The 16,354-nt window shown below is 43.4% G+C and overlaps 1 protein-coding gene across 1 annotated transcript in view; it reads right to left on the reverse strand.

Moving 5' to 3' along the window:
• The window catches only part of LOC141257819 (saccharopine dehydrogenase-like oxidoreductase), a 100,153-nt gene that overhangs the window by 46,384 nt on the left and 37,415 nt on the right, over positions 1-16,354 (reverse strand). Inside the window, exons 3-4 of the mRNA XM_073672829.1 lie at positions 13,183-13,263; positions 8,216-8,345 (exon numbers count right to left, since the gene is read on the reverse strand). Coding sequence (XP_073528930.1) covers positions 8,216-8,345; positions 13,183-13,263 — 211 coding nt within the window. The remainder of the gene's footprint in view (positions 1-8,215; positions 8,346-13,182; positions 13,264-16,354) is intronic.

Consider the following 16,354-nt stretch of genomic DNA (forward strand, 5'->3'; position numbering starts at 1 on the left):
GAGAGACAGAGGGGGCTCGTATAGCTTCCTTCACCTGGTGTTGAATATTTTTAATTTTTGAGCCCGGGTGGAGAGATTCTTGCATATCAAAATCAAGTAGGGCTCCAAGAAATTGTTGGGCTTTCATGGGCACTAGTCTACATTTCTGAAGGTTTAATAACCAACTTAGGTATTTCAGGGTGGACATTACTTCCTCCAAGTGTTCCATTGGAGGAAGGCGTTCCCGACTATCAGGAAATCAACCAGATAAGAGATGATGAGAACATCCCTTTCCCGGAGATGGGTCATAGCTTCATAGCTTCCACTACCTTAGTGAATAATCTAAGCGCTATAGCTAGTCCAAAAAGAGGGGATGTATATTGAAAGTGCCTAATCACACCCTCCAATTTTACCGCCACCCTGAGGTATTTTTGATAATCCGCATGAATGGGTACGTGGTAGTACACATCTTTAAGATCCAAGATCACCATGTAACAGTCAGGAAAGAGTAGCTTTATTGCTGTGTTTATAGATACCATCCTAAACGTATGCACTGTTATAAATCTGAAGTCCCTGAATAAGTATCTAATAGTTCTGAAGGAGCCATCCGGCTTCGGTGCAAAAAAAAGGACCTTTTCTGGCTCTGGGACTTCCAGTAGGACGGCTTTCTGGATCAAGTCCCAGACTTCCGACTGCAAGGCTAACTGCTGTGTCAAGGAGGAACGAGAGGGGGTCACCATAAACCTTTCCCGTGGGTGTGACCGAAACTCCAACCTCAGACTTGATTTAACCAGACCAAGGATCCAACTACTGGCAGAAATATGTTCCCAGCCGGGGAAAAAGGAGGAAAGCCTCCCCCATACCCGGGCAAACGTCATTGTCCCGACTTTCGGGACCCCTGAAAAAAGGATCCAAACAGCAGTCCTCTACTTTTTGCTCTGCGGTCTTCGTACTTGTTCTGATCCTTAGCCAGCCTTCTGAGGACAAACTTCCTTTTTTCGGAATGACCGCCCACATGTAGGCATGGACACTAAAGGAAACTCTTTCTTAGCGTCCCCCGCCTTCTCAAGTATTTCATCCATAGCCGAACCAAAGAAATATTCTCCTTCACAAGGGATGAAACACAGTCTTGCCCTGGATTGGAGGTCCCCTGTCCAACACTTCAGTCATAAGGCTCGACGAGCAGCATTGAGACAGGGCAGCCGACCTTGCCGAATCTGCTAATGCATCAGCTAGGAAGGCTGCAGCGCCCAGTATTAAAGGAATTGTGGACAGGATTTCCTTCCTTACCACCTTATCCTTTAGCTGGGAGTCTAGGTGTTGTAGCCAGCTCATCAAGGATCTGGAAGTGCATGTGTTGTTCATTTGAGGAAGGCATCCGCCTTCCTATCAAGCAGGTCTCTCAATGCCCCCATGTCAAAGGGCAGGGAAGACCTTCTGGAGGCTTTAGTTATGGCTGAGTCCAAGTTAGGGGATTTTTCCCAAGAAGAAGATCATTCTTTAAAGGAATACTTTCTTTTAAAACAAAGGTGGAAGGGAGCCCTTTCTCTCTGGCCTCTTCCACTTCTTCTGTACTAACCCCTGTATTTTATCATTCAAGGGAAAGCACCTTTTCTTTTTCTGGTCCAGACCCCAAAACATTAAATCCTGGACAGATCTCTCCACCCTAGCGTCCACAATGCCCATTGTGAAACGAACTGCTTTGACCAATGCATCCACTTCATCCAGAGGACAGCAGTGGCGACCAGAGTCACTATCCAAGGATGATGCCAGTGAGGAGAGATCCTCTGAGCTAACCTCATCATCAGATACCGGGAAGCTATTCGTTACAGGAGAGCCCTCCAAGTCCCGTCCTCCCCTTGGTTTCTTTTTCTTTGTGGGGGTTTACTAATTTCAGTTTAACTGCAGAGAAGATAGGGGTCTTTTCTGCTACTGTCTGGTCAATGTATGACTGACAGAGTCTTTTGAGGGGAAGAATCTGGCAACAGGGTTTTACACAAGGCACATTCCTTGTGTTTTGATTTAGAAACGCACTTCTTTCCCAGAAAAGATAGGAAGAAAGAAGGGAACTCTATTATCAAGTGAACATTCACGAAGATCACTTACCCTGTATTCAATTGGTCGGTACCGGCATAGACAAAGGACCTTTCTCAGCCGAGGGACCCTCCCTAGAGGCTGCCAATTCGTCCCTTCTACTGAAGCTGTATTGGCTGGACCTACTCCCAGATCCGCGCTTCGCCACGGTATGGCCACTTCCACCGCTATCGCGAGGGTGACGTCGCATTAACTCTCAAGGGGCTCCCCAGGCAGCAGCTGATGTTGTAGCTGCTCTCATTGCTGCTGATTCTCCATCAGATGGATGGGAAGCACTTGCTCAGTGAAACCAGTTTATAATATACTGGTCCCTGAGCCCGGCACCTAAAACTTCCTGGTCACATGACGCTCTAGCGGCATCTGGCATTGCCGGCAGCATCCCACTAGTCAGCAGGGGACGCCTCCCTTTTGCACAACAATGGTGTGACGCGCTGCTGGCGTGACCGCCCTCTGGGCGTGTCACTGACCGCATCACCGGGACCTCTGACCCAAAAGGCACGCCCCCGGATGCGTTAGACGAGACACTGGCCACTTCTGCATTGCGGGAGAGAACAGGATTCGGCTGATCAGATTGATGCTGCTTAAACTAAATAAAGTCAGATACATGTGTATACTTGAATCAACAACGTGACTTTATTGGAGACACCAAAACAGACAAAACATGATAAAATACATAAAATGACAAGACAAAAATCTAAAAAAAACAACAACAACACACATATATAAGGAGGCAGAGCAGCAACCCCAACAAGAATAAATGGATACAGATAAAGTGCAAGTGTATATGATCCTCAATTTATAGACAATAACAATAAGTTGTATAAAGTGCAAAGACTTTTTATATTAATATTGTTATCGTTGTATAAGGAACACAAAGAACATGGACATCTATGTTCTATTGCAGGAATAAATAAAGTGCAATGCAAAGTATAGACAATATCATAATAAAAGACACCTGCATGCAAGAAGCCTCATACTTGGTGTCCGGTAAGTAGTGCAGTGCACAAATATACAACAGACCACCATATTCTGATGTAAACTGATAACAGGTTGCACAAAGTATGAATATAGAGGCTCCCTTGAGCCCACCGTGGCGCCACCAAGAGCCCTGTGACGACCGAGGTGGAGAAGGCATCCACACCTATCCCGGTCAGCCAGGCCTGGCAAGAAATCTTCTGTCTTCATCACAGGTAAGTCAGCACTAGGTTCCCCTCATCAAAGATAGGAAACCAAACTCAGGGGGGAGAGAGGTGATACCCTTTTAGCCTGTAGGTTTCCTGTCCTTGGTGGGCAGATTCCCTCTATCGTGGTGCTGTCATGGGTGATCGAATAAAAATGAGTTTTGAACACAACACTTTTACTTCCAATATAGCAGGTTTTGGCTGCAGAAAACACTGCATGTGAACATAGCCTTATTGTCTATGCTGCATGGCTATCGCTCTCAGGTTGTCCTCCTAGGTTTTAATTCAAACATTAACTTTAATTTAGGATTTGCAGAACAAGAATAAAACAATATACAATAAGAAAGAGTAATGTCTTGGCCTGATATTGCTAGAATATAAGGAGGTTCCAGTAATAGAAAACCAATGTTTAAAGTCTATGTGCAGAAATTAGGTTGACAAAGCACACAAGGCCAAGTTATCTGTCGCCTATGTACAAAGTCCTCTTAAAGGAAACCTGTCACGTCCTAGTTGCTATGTACACTGCCCCCATTGCTTTGTTAATGATGCAATGTGAATCACTAACAAGTTTTTTTTTTATTAAAATCGGTGGTAGTATAATGATTTTATAACATTATATACACACTTTGTCCTACCTGCTGTATTCAGTCATAGGGGTGTGATCAGGGCCGGCTCCAGGTTTTTGTGGGCCCTGGGAGAAAGAGTCTCTGTGGCCCCTTTAACACATACATTGATTCATGATGCACAGATACCGCAGAGAAATATATATATAGTACAATGCCGAAGATTTCACTTCTTACATTACATGAGTGATATCTATTGTAAATTCTACAATAGCTCAGAAACCGGTGAATCGCACCATACAGAATACTGGCCCCCATAAAACGCTCCATACAGGGTCCTGGCCCCCATATAACGCTCCATACAGGATACTGGCCCCCATATAACGCTCCATACAGGATACTGGCCCCCGTATAACGCTCCATACAGGATTCTGGCCCCTCATATAACGCTTCATACAGGATACTGGCCCCCATATAAGGCTCCATACAGAATACTGGCCCCCATATAAAGCTCCATGCCTGGGCCCCCCACATAATGCCTCATGCAGGCTGTTCCCCCCCCAAATAATGCCCCATGCAGGATGTCACCCCCCCTTATAATGCCCCATGCAGGATGTCACCCCCCCCTTATAATGCCCCATGCAATATGTCACCCCCCCTTATAATGCTCCGTGCAGGATGTCACTCCCCCCCCATATAATGCCCCATGCAGGATGTCACCCCCCCTTTTAATGCCCCGTGCAGGATGTCACACACCCCCATATAATGCCCCATGCAGGATGTCACACCTCCCCCCAAATAATGCTCTGTCACAACCCCCCCCCATATAATGCCACATGCAGGATGTCACACTCCCCCCCCAATATAATGCCCCATGCAAGATGTCACCCCCCCATATAATGCCCCATGCAGGATGTCACACACCTCCCCTACCACCCCTACCACCCTCCCTTATAATGCCCCATGCCTCCATACATAAAAAAAAAAAAAATCAAACACTCACCTCACTTCTCCTCACCTGCTGCCGCTGCTCCGGACTCCAGCGTCGCCGGCGTCTTCGCTGTGACAGCTCAGGAGAGAGTGCGGTGGAAAGACGTTACCGCGCCCTCTGACCTGAGATGTCACAGTTAGAGGACGCGGAAGACACCAAAACTGCTGTGGAGGCACGGGGAGAGGTAAATATTGTGCCGGCTGCTGGGGCCCGGAAAGGTTGCGTGTAGATCGGAGGTGATTTTTTTGTGGTCCTCACTCCGATCTAGACGCTTCACAGCTGAGGAGACTAGATCGCAGTTGCTGGAGTGAGGGCCTCAAAAAATCAACTCCAATCTAGACGCAACCTTGCCGGGAACAGTATTCAGTATGAGAAGTGTTTGTACCCTCAACACCTAGTAAGATGTGCTAATTGATTCAAATAGTACAACCCAAGGCTAGGGTAAAACACGATATTTGGTTTGGAGAAAAAAAAAAAAAAGACCTCCACCTTTCCGGTAATCGGTATCCTTAAATCACAATGACCGCAAGGTCTCATATTGTCCCTGTACACTTACTTGCTACCACTGGGCACGAGCTCTTTTTCTCTAAAGGTGAAAGATAAGTGGGAGCTGCTCATTCCTACTATCAGCGAGGAAGACTGGGAGGAGATGTTGGAATCCCCTCTTTATGTTTCCCCCTCCGTGAACAATAAAATGACTCAATTATACATTATTCACCAAGCTAACTTAACTCCATTAACACTGCACCGTATGGGTAGACTGCCCTCTTCGGAATGTTTAAGATGTCATGCTTTATATGCGCATTTTTTGGCACATGAACTCCTTTTGGCAAAGCATAGTCACATTCCTGTCTTCTTTGATATCTATTCCGATTCCCCTAGATCCGATGATATGTTTATTTGGGTTACTCGAGGAGGAAGAGTGGAACCACCACATTAGAACTTTTCATAGGGAAACCTCATTTCTTGCCAGGACAATGATAGCTAGGGGATGGATGGGGAATTCTCCAACACAAAGGTCATGGATTGAGTCGGTAAACAATGATTACATGTGAGAAAACAGTATATCATAATAGAGGCGGCCCTCAGAATTTCGACAAGGTATGGGATATTTGGAACTCTTCAAAGGCTACAGTCTTTTGCAGTTGAGGTACACTATACGAATTATTAGCTACAGTTATGAACAGATAGGACATACAGGAGTACTTTATAGATGGGAGGAAAAAAGGGGTTTTCTCCTTCCCCCATGACGGCACCATGGAGAGAGGCGATCCGCCCTTCAAGGACAGGAAACCTACAAATAAAAAGGGCGGTACCTCTCTCCCGCATCACTTGGTTTCCTGACTTTGACAGGGAACCTACATTACGGCGTACCTGTGTAAGAAGAAAGGCATACCTATGTGCCAAGAAGATGAATCCTCGTTGGAGCTGGGCCCAACCAGTCTGACAGAGGGGGTTCCCTGCCTGAGCTGGTGCGGTGACCCGAGGCGTCATCGCTGGAGTCAGTGGGCCCCTAGAGTGTGCGGGGGGAGAGGTAGCGGAAGATGGAGCGCATGCTACCTCTTCCTGGATCTTCATAGCCGAGGTTGCGCTGAGAAGACGTGCACAGGAACCCGTAGATATCCAAAAAAAAAAAATTTAATAGCAATCCAGCAATTCCGTGCCCCCCAGCCTCCCACAAAGCCACAAGATGTTTAATATATACCTTGTGTCAGCCATTATACCACACAAATGAGGCTATCAGGCTCTCTATGGTCTGAGTCATTTTATTTAGAAATACTATAGCTACAGTCTATAATGGACGTTCACTGCATCCTTTAGTTTTAAACCATAGGTGGGACAACGTGTATTCTTTCACAGATTTGGAGACCACGACACCCAATTACATGATGGTTGATTCCCTCTGTAATGGTACCTGTGCCACAGATCTAGAAGGAACAGTTATATCTACAGATAAACTGGACTTGGAGTGCGGACAAGGAATCAAAGAGATGTAGCCATTTCCTAAAGTGTTTGAGCGACAATTCAGGGTCTGCAAGGTGAAACAGTGTATCATCTCCATATAAACCGACTTCCCAGCTCACTGAAGATCAAAACAGTACTGCAGGGTCCTGCTGTAAAAGTATTGCCAGGGGTACTATTGCAAATGTGAATAAAAGTTGTGATAAAGGAGAGCCCTGCCTGGTGCCACATTGTAGCTGAAAGGATTCTGAGGTCCATCTATTCACCATTACCCAGGAGTTTGGTTCAGTACCCATGAAATAAAGCTGAAGCCAAATCTGAAAAAGTGTATGGAACAAGAAACGCCACTCCATCAAATCAAATGCTGAGGAGACATCAAGGAACATACAGCAGTGAGTTGCCTAAAGGTTTGTAAAAAGTCTACACATAGTAAAGGTCGTAGAGCAACCAGGCATAAAGCATGTTTGATCAGGGTGTATTAATGAGCAAACCACTGAATTTAACCGCCTAGCTAATATTCTGGACAAAATTACAATATCCAATTACAGTAGGGAAATTGGCCTATAAGAATAAAACAGTTTGGATTACTTATCAGGATTGGGAAGAACCAATATTATCGCTTCCTTCATTGAGGTTGGCAAGGCCAAAATATCATAGGCATGGTTAGAAATCCGAAGGAGGATTGTGGCCAAAAACTCTGAATATGACTTCTAATCCTTCATAGGAAGGCCATCGCTTCCCAGCAGTTTCATGTTCTGGAAGGCCAAACTGCCTCTTGAACTTCCTGAATCAAAATGGGACTGTCCAAATATTCCCTATCCGCTACTGTTATGGAGGGCATAGACAATACAGATAAAGATAGGTGCCACTTACCAGGAAATCTGAGCAAGAGGAGTACAAATCGGCATAAAATAAAAAAAATATCACCCATTTTCATTAATTTCGACATGATCTAAGCTATTAAGATAACCGACCTTATAATAATGATAAAAAGGGAGACCCCCCAGCCCAATTAGTGAAGGCTGAATGATAGGCCCATCCAATCCACAGCCTGTTTAGTAGCCTATCAAGTGCATCTCCTGAAGGCATATCACACTGATGGTTTCTAATGTATTGATAAACCAAAGTCCTTTTTATCTAGCAATTAAGACCCCCTACATTCTAAGAGAGGAAGCACAACCTATCACCTGCCACGGTTAAATGAAGGAAAAAGGAGTCGGATTCATCTCTGCCCTGGTGTGCTGCCCTGCATGTGTGTGCCAGTTATACACAGAATGGAGAGTTTATCAAACCAACTTAAAATTCCCTAATCCATCTTGAACATGGACCTCAAGTATCTTAATCATATCAATTACCTTTATTACAGGTAATTAATTATCTAAATACAGACAGTTATAAATCGGTAAAAAGTTAATTTATGAAAAAGAAAAAAACACCACTATTACCTTGTATGCTGTTCCTGGTAAATAGGACCCCCAGATCAGCAGGAATGGAGTCAAAGCCACTGCTGCCCACAACATATACCCCGCTGTCTGCAGCCTCACTGTCATACTTCATGTGCATTGATTCAAGGAACTGGGGAGAAAACCGTACAGTGTAATTATTAAATAGGAATATCACAATAGGACCAAAGGCCAAAAAGACAAGCAAATATTTATACTCATATATTTTAACAATAATTTAAAAGTTTGCTTTGAATGTTGATAGATGGTATTACCTAAAGGGAACCTGGCAGGTGTCCCCCCATGCTCTCTAATCCACCAGCATTAGACTATTATTGTTTAATACGCTGGCTAAGCAATCTAGCCCTCTATAGTGTTTAACACCTAAACCCATGTTTAAAAGAAGGCGTTATAAACTGTCTTCCTCACTTCCGGACAGGCGCAGTGGCCTCTAAAGCTGGGATGCGTACACCTGGCTTCAGAGGAGCAATGAGGTGGGCGAAGAAAGCCACGTGCATGCGCGAGTTTTGTGGAGAGCTGGCGAGGATACTGCCTCTAGCAAATCACAATATCATGACAAGTAGTCTGGGGAAAATAGCTCCCCATCGACTAGTCAAAGGCATAATTAGCATATGAAACGCACGGTTTGTAAAGCATTTTTTAAACACAGGTCTAGGTGTTAAACACTACAGAGAGCTGTTTAGGCAGGGTGTTTAGCAGCAAATGCTGGTGGGTTGGAGGGCATGGGGGACCTGTCAAGTTCCCTTTGAAGAGAACCTGTCAGTCGATACATGCTGGCCAATCTGCGTGCTGCATGAATCAGAGCCTGGCTGCACAGTTGCATTCTGGTATGCTTTACTCTGAAACACTAAGCATAGAATGAGACATGGGGAGTCTGCTGTAGTCCTCGGCCAGTGACTGACATGTCTCTCCCATGTTTGGACATAGTGAGAGATTCAATCACCTGGAGCAGCAGCATGGAGAGAATCGCAAAGTGGACTCATCTGGTCTCCAGCCGGCTCCTCAAACTGTTTTCTCTGAAACCGTGGTGCATTTCAGAGTAAAACACACCTGGCTGCGATCGTGCACCCAGGTTCTTATACATGCTGCCTGTAGTTCGGCCAACACGAATCCACTGTCAGGTTCAGGTTAAGGCCCATTTAGACACGTTGATAAATCAGGAACAAATAGTTAGCTTATGTACGAGTAAATATGCCGGTAATCGCCTAGTAAATGAGCAAAACATTAATATTGTTAATGGTAGCACTATTTCCTATGTAGCTAAGGGATATATTGCCGATAACAATATTAAAATATTAACAATTGTTCTGTATGCAAAGAATTTAGGTCGGACAGCCTAAAATTACTGATACAAAGTCAATTTTTATTTTTTTTTTAATCGGATATCACTCGGACATCTTATTCCATGGGGCAGTGCTGATGTACGTTTTTTTCTATGACAAAATCTGTCAGTTAAAAAAAAAAAAACACAGCATGCTGCAATTTCTCTTTGAAATTGGATGCCACTCACCCATTCAAGTCTGTGTGTGCGTGGCAAACATCGGACTGCACTCGGATGACATCTGAATACAATCCAATTTACACGGACTCACAGAATGAAGAAGATGGAGAAATTTTGTTCTTCATCTTTTCCTCAGTGTGCTCCTATTCTCTTATCCGAGAGAATCGGGTCACACTAAACTGACACTCTGATCACAGTTTGATAGGAGCGACATTTGCATAATCTACCCAATTCTCTGGGATGAGAGAATCTACGGCCGTCTGACAGTGGCCCAACACTCATACTTTCATACAGGCTGGCCATCACCTTACAAGTGTGCCAAACAAATTACTAACACCTCATTGTCCACCAACTGCACAAGGCCAGACTTGTGTAGTACATTGCTGGTAGTCCACCTGATCTAATAGTATGGTTGTGATAAACAGGCTGCTCGCCCACATGGTGCACAAGGCTGTGTGCCCACTATGCGTTTTTCAAGTGTTTTTGATGGGAATTTCTGCAGCAGAAATGCTTTAAAAATGCTTGATAATCCGTGCCCCATGATCACCAATGAAAATCTGCATGTTCTGTGCCCATGCTGCGGATTTTCCCTTGTGGAAAAATCCGCAGCATGTCCATTATTTGTGCGTTTCTGCATGCGGATTTGAGGTCCCAATGCAGTTGAAAAACGCAAGTCAAATCCGCATGTAAAAACGCTGCAAAAACAAGTCAAAAACGCATGTAAAATCTGCAAGCGTTTTTGACTGCCAAGAACATGCAGAAACGCGGCAGAAATTTTCTGCTTCATTTCTGCATCGTGGCCACAAACCCTAAGGCTATGTGCCCACGATGCAGAAATGCTGCATATTTTTTCCTCATCTCCCTGGCAGGAAAAACGCATGCGGATTTTACATGCGTTTTCCTGCCAAGTAGAAGCGTTTGTCAAGCGTTTTTGCATGCATTTCTGCATGCAGGTTATTAAACTTGGAAAAGTGCTTGACAACTTGGTCACACTATATAAATACATGCAACCGGCATGGATTTATATAGTGTGATCAAGTAATAGTTAAAAAAAAGAATAAGAATGGTGAAAAATAAAAAATAAAGATTATACTCACCTTCCGATGGCCCCCGGTCTCCTTCTCCAAAGCGTCCGGTCTCCCCGGTGTCTAGCGGCGGTGTGAAGGCGACGTCAGCAGTCGCGTGACCTGTAACATGACTCAATGAGGTCATGTCAGGTCCTCACACCACCGCGAGCCGCCCAACACACCGCACGCATCGCTGGGGAGGCCGGGGGACATCGGAAGGCAAGTATAATCTTTACTTTTTATTTTAAATTCTTTTTTTTTAACAGTTTCTATGGTACCCGGGTCTGGATGAGAGTCTACTCTTCTCCAGGCCTGGGTACCATCCGCACATTGAATCGCTTCATATCTGCGTGTGCACATGTAGTGATGCGGATATCAAGCATTTCAATGCAAGTCAATGGCGGCAATTATGCTGCGTGTCCGCAAAATTAATGGACAAGCTGCGTATTTTTCTGCAATGATAATCCTCAGCGGAAATTTCCGCAGCATGTGCACAGCACATGCGGATTATCATTGGGGACCATGGGGCACGTATTACCAAGCGTTTAAGCGTTTTCGCTGCAGAAATTCCGCGGCAAAAACACTTGAAAAACGCATAGTGGGCACGCAGCCTTAGCAATCGTGTGAGAACTTGCACTTAGGAGTTCCTATAGCCCATCTGTTGCTGCCCTTTTATTTAAAAGGGATTTACCCCTTCTAGAAAAGTGGACCCAAAATGCTTCCTGTAAAGTAAAATAAAAGACAGCCCTTCGCGGCTCTAGTGCAGACCTCCTAACGTTGCTTTGGTCTCTCATTTGGCGGCAGCACTGATTGCGCACATCCCCGCTGCAGCCAATCAATAGCTCAGCAGCTCTGCTGTTGCAGAAAGCATAAGATGCTGAATTCATGAAAAGAGATGAAGATGCTCAGCTGATTCTCCAGGTCAGTACGATTAAGGCAATACCAAACGTGCATAGATTCCCTTTTTGGGGATGATTTTTTTTCATAACATTTTTAATTCTCTCTTGAAGGAGATGTGCAAGACTGCTTGTTTTTTTGCATGCCAATCTGACCGATTTTAAATTAACATGGAGTTTTGATTTTTTTTCTCTTTTTTGGCAATTACAGTACGGATTCATTTCAATCTTTGTTAGACCAGACTTTTGGAGGCGACAATACAAAACATGTTTATTTTTTATTGGGAAAAAAAAGGGGGGCTATTAATTTTTTCTTTTTAGTCCCCATAGGAGACTTGAACCTATGATCTTTCAATTGCTTGTACTATACACTGCAATAGTTCAGTATTGCAGTATATAAGGTAAACCATGAGTTCCTATGAAGTCCATCACTCTCTGAAGAAGCCACACAAAACACACGGAGTGTGGGGCAGAGGGACAGTGTGATTCCCATTTCACATTTGTGTTAGTTCTTTCCATTCTTTGATTTATTTAATTTATACCGCCTTTCCATAACCATTAGCATAATTATTGTAATCTCACTTTATATGCATTTTTATTCTATAACTGCTTGGGTAGTATTTCCTACTTGGGACTGGTTAAATCATATACGATAAATTAACTTGTTTTCTCCTCTCTGCATCTTACATGCTATTTTTCTCATCTTTAATCCTTGTGCAATTTGTGTTTATTTGTCAATTTGACAACAATAAAATATTTTCTATTTTCACAAATATTTAATTTTTTATCACGTATTGGAATTAAGCAAGGATCGTGGACTTTTTCATATTAGCTTATGGGAGTGTTGCTGGGCTTCACAGCAGTACCAAGACGACAGCCATGAAGGGGGGGGGTCTTTAGCAGGTCCCCGACTGGCATGGTAACTATTGGTCCTACTCGGAGGAGGCAACAGCTTCATTTAAATCCTGCTGCCAGAGATTGACAGGGGCATCTACATAGTTAAACAACAGCGACTGGAGCGAGATCCGGTTGCTGCTGGTAAGAGACATATGCCGACTGTGTAGCACAGCTGGCATCTGCTGCATTTGGAGCAGTACCAGCTCCTGAGATCCATTAACACTTAAACAGTCGGAAGATGAGATCTCAATCTGCGCATGCGCAGCCTTCGTCGGCCATTTTCCTGAAGTCCACTGCAGTGAAAACAATGGGAAGTGCAAGGACTCCACAGACATTTTCTGAAAGACCGGAGCCTGCCACGGCCTCACACCTCTGAATTCCCCCTGCTCAGCATCTCCCAACTTCTGCCGCTGCCAGCCTCCTGCAGCAGCGACCCTGCCTCCTGAGACATCGCTCCACCGCAGCCGCCCGCCCCCCATATTTGAGGAAAAAAAAGTGCATCTTATAATCCGAAAAATATACGGTAATAACTATAAAGCACATAAATCATTACATGTGTATTAAGTGAATTAAAACTTTAAAACTTACTTGGGATTCTCCACTGATGTCAACAAAGTGAGCTCCATTTTCAATGCAGGCCTTCACCACAGGTTCCCCATAAAATCTGTACTAAAACATACAATGCATATTCAGAAGACAATTTTGTGAATGTGAAGAATGTTTAACTAGTAAGTCTTAGCAGCAATTACTATTCAGAAATGGTAATATACATCATAAAATGAACCCTTTCTAACATAAAAGGTTGTGCAACTGGCAGAAGCAATGCAGACCAATGTAACTAGATCAGGGGGCTTTGCGCCACGTCTGATAGACGTGAAGGCAGTGATGTGATGGGTCATTCAGTGCAGAGCTGCAATCATCTACACTAACTTTGCTGTCCAGATACAAGTTTTGGATGTGTCTCAAGAAAAAGCGTTTCACAATCAGAAAAGGCTTCATCATTATAGACTAACCTCTGCACAATGGACTTCCAATAAGTGGGAGAACTTTGCTCTGCAGCGTTATCTATAATCAACTGATTAGAAAGAATTACTAAACTCCACAAACATCAGAAAGGTTTATCATTTCTGTAGTGGGCAAGAGGTGAAGTGTGACTTTACACATATTACACAATCCATGATGTCACTTCCAGCTCTGCCGCTGACTGCCCGGACAGTGAGTGATACTGTAGTAGATGCCAGGAGCCAAGCACACACTAACATGCTAGGCTCCAGTAAGCGAAAGGACATATTACACAATGCTGCACAACTAATTGGTACTTACTGCAAGGGAGTCTGTCCTTAGATTTCTTCCAATAAGGGCTCATTCAGAGGAGCGTGTAATAGGGGTGTGTGCTGTCTGGTCAGCACACTGACCAATGTAACTCAATTGGGCTGTTCAAATTACAGATTTTTTTTTCACATGGACCAAGCGTCCACAGGGAGGGCAAAAAAACTTTTTTTTTTTTTTTGTAATACAGTATATATAGCCATATATTTGGATTCCACACAAAACATCTGTGTAGCATCTGATCTTCATGGGTTAAATTATCATCCTAAGAAGCAGTATTGCTCATGCATATAATCACACACAATATGGATGAAAATCAACCACATTTTCTGGATGAAACTCGGAAGTTTATTCATAGCCACTTACACTCGAGAAGACATACCTTTCTAGTTGCTGATCATGATACCATTGCTGGGAAAGCAGATATTACACATTCACTCTAATTAGGTTGCAAATGCCCAGGGAGCAGAGCTCTGGCAACTGTCACTACAACTGTCCCCAACAGCTTCCCCCCTACTCCTGATACATAAAATCTGGTGGACCTGTAAAAAGTGGTGGGGAATGAGAGATTGGTCCAAGTATACTCCTATTCGGTATAACCCTGGCTTGAGGGAATTACAGCATTTGGCGAGGTTCGAGGAAAGGAAAAGGCAGTGTTTGAAATATCTGTATCATTTATATCTTGATGGTCATTTTTGCCCTTTTGAATATCTGAAACAGGAGTTCAAGTTGCGTAATTCCGATTTCTTCAAATACTTACAACTAAGGCACGCAATAAGATCCCAGGAAGCCATCTCTGACCTCACCATCTCATCCAACGGACTAATAGACTTTTTATGCAAACTAAAACAACCAACTAAATGCATTATTTCTTTATTGTACAACTCAATGGTATTGAAAATTTTGGGTGACCCTATGGCACTATTTAAGGCTAACTGGGAAAGAGATGTGGGCTATATCTCTTTAGAGGAATGGGATGATATTTTGGAATCAACAGGAAAGTTTAGGTCAACATGGCCCAGAGAAGATCTCAATGGTTTCTTATCCACAGACTTTATACAACTCCAAAAGGTATTGTGCAAAATGGGTCTTAGAGCTGATGACTGCTGTCCACGCTGCAAAGTAGAGGGGGTAGACATAACACACATGTTTCGATCATGCTCGCTGTTAATGGAGTTCTGGGAAAGGGTTGGTAGACTAATAATGGTTTATCACATTCAAATCTCACCAAGTCCTAAATCCTGTATCTTGGGCCCGGTGAGGGATGCTGGAGATTCCTCCCCAATTCATTAGGAAATTATTGCCAAACATTGATTGACAAGTGATCCTCCATTGATAGATGAAATAATAGATTGTCTGAAAAATACAATCTACAGTATATTGAGAAAAAGGTGTATATCGAAAGGGGAGCTACAGTCAAGTTTGTGAACCAATGGGGGAACTGGATCAGATGTCCTGCAGTAGTATCAAGGCCATAGGCAAATGATGTGATTTTCAATGTACTAAAACTTTAATGAACATATTCTAGATGGTAATGTACCGTATGTTGTATACTGGAAGGGGAAGGGTGAAAATATTAAATGTTGAATCTACAGTACAGACCAAAAGTTTGGACACACCTTCTCATTTAAAGATTTTTCTGTGTTTTCAGGACTATGAAAATTGTACATTCACACTGAAGGCATCAAAACTATGAATTAACACATGTGGAATTATATACTTAACAAAAAAGTGTGAAACAACTGAAAATATGTCTTATATTCTAGGATCTTCAAAGTAGCCACCTTTTGCTTTGATGACTGCTTTGCACACTCTTGGCATTCTCTTGATGAGCTTCAAGAGGTAGGCACCGGAAATGGTTTTCACTTCACAGGTGTGCCCTGTCAGGTTTAATAAGTGGGATTTTTTGCCTTATAAATGGGATTGGGACCATCAGTTGTGTTGTGCAGAAGTCTGGTGGATACACAGCTGATAGTCCTACTGAATAGACTGTTAGAATTTGCATTATGGCAATAAAAAAGCAGCTAAGTAAAGAAAAACGAGTGGCCATCATTACTTTACGAAATGAAGGTCAGTCAATGCGAAAAATTGGGAAAACTTTGAAAGTGCCCCCAAGTGCAGTTGCAAAAACCATCAAGAGCTACAAAGAAACTGGCTCACATGAGGACCGCCCCAGGAAAGGAAGACCAAGAGTCACCTCTGCTTCTGGGAACGGGCTTAGTTTTGAAGTATGTACAGTACACACCAAACGTTTGGACACACCTTATCATTTAAAGATTTTTCTGTATTTTCATGACTATGAAAATTGTACATTCACACTGAAGGCATCAAAACTATGAATTAACACATGTGGAATTATATACTTAACAAAAAAGTGTGAAACAACTGAAAATATGTCTTATATTCTAGGATCTTCAAAGTAGCCACCTTT

The sequence above is a fragment of the Phyllobates terribilis genome, unplaced genomic scaffold, assembly GCF_046119375.1.
Source record: "Phyllobates terribilis strain yellow unplaced genomic scaffold, ASM4611937v1 Scaffold_3__8_contigs__length_932513732, whole genome shotgun sequence".
NCBI classification, from domain to species: domain Eukaryota; kingdom Metazoa; phylum Chordata; class Amphibia; order Anura; family Dendrobatidae; genus Phyllobates; species Phyllobates terribilis.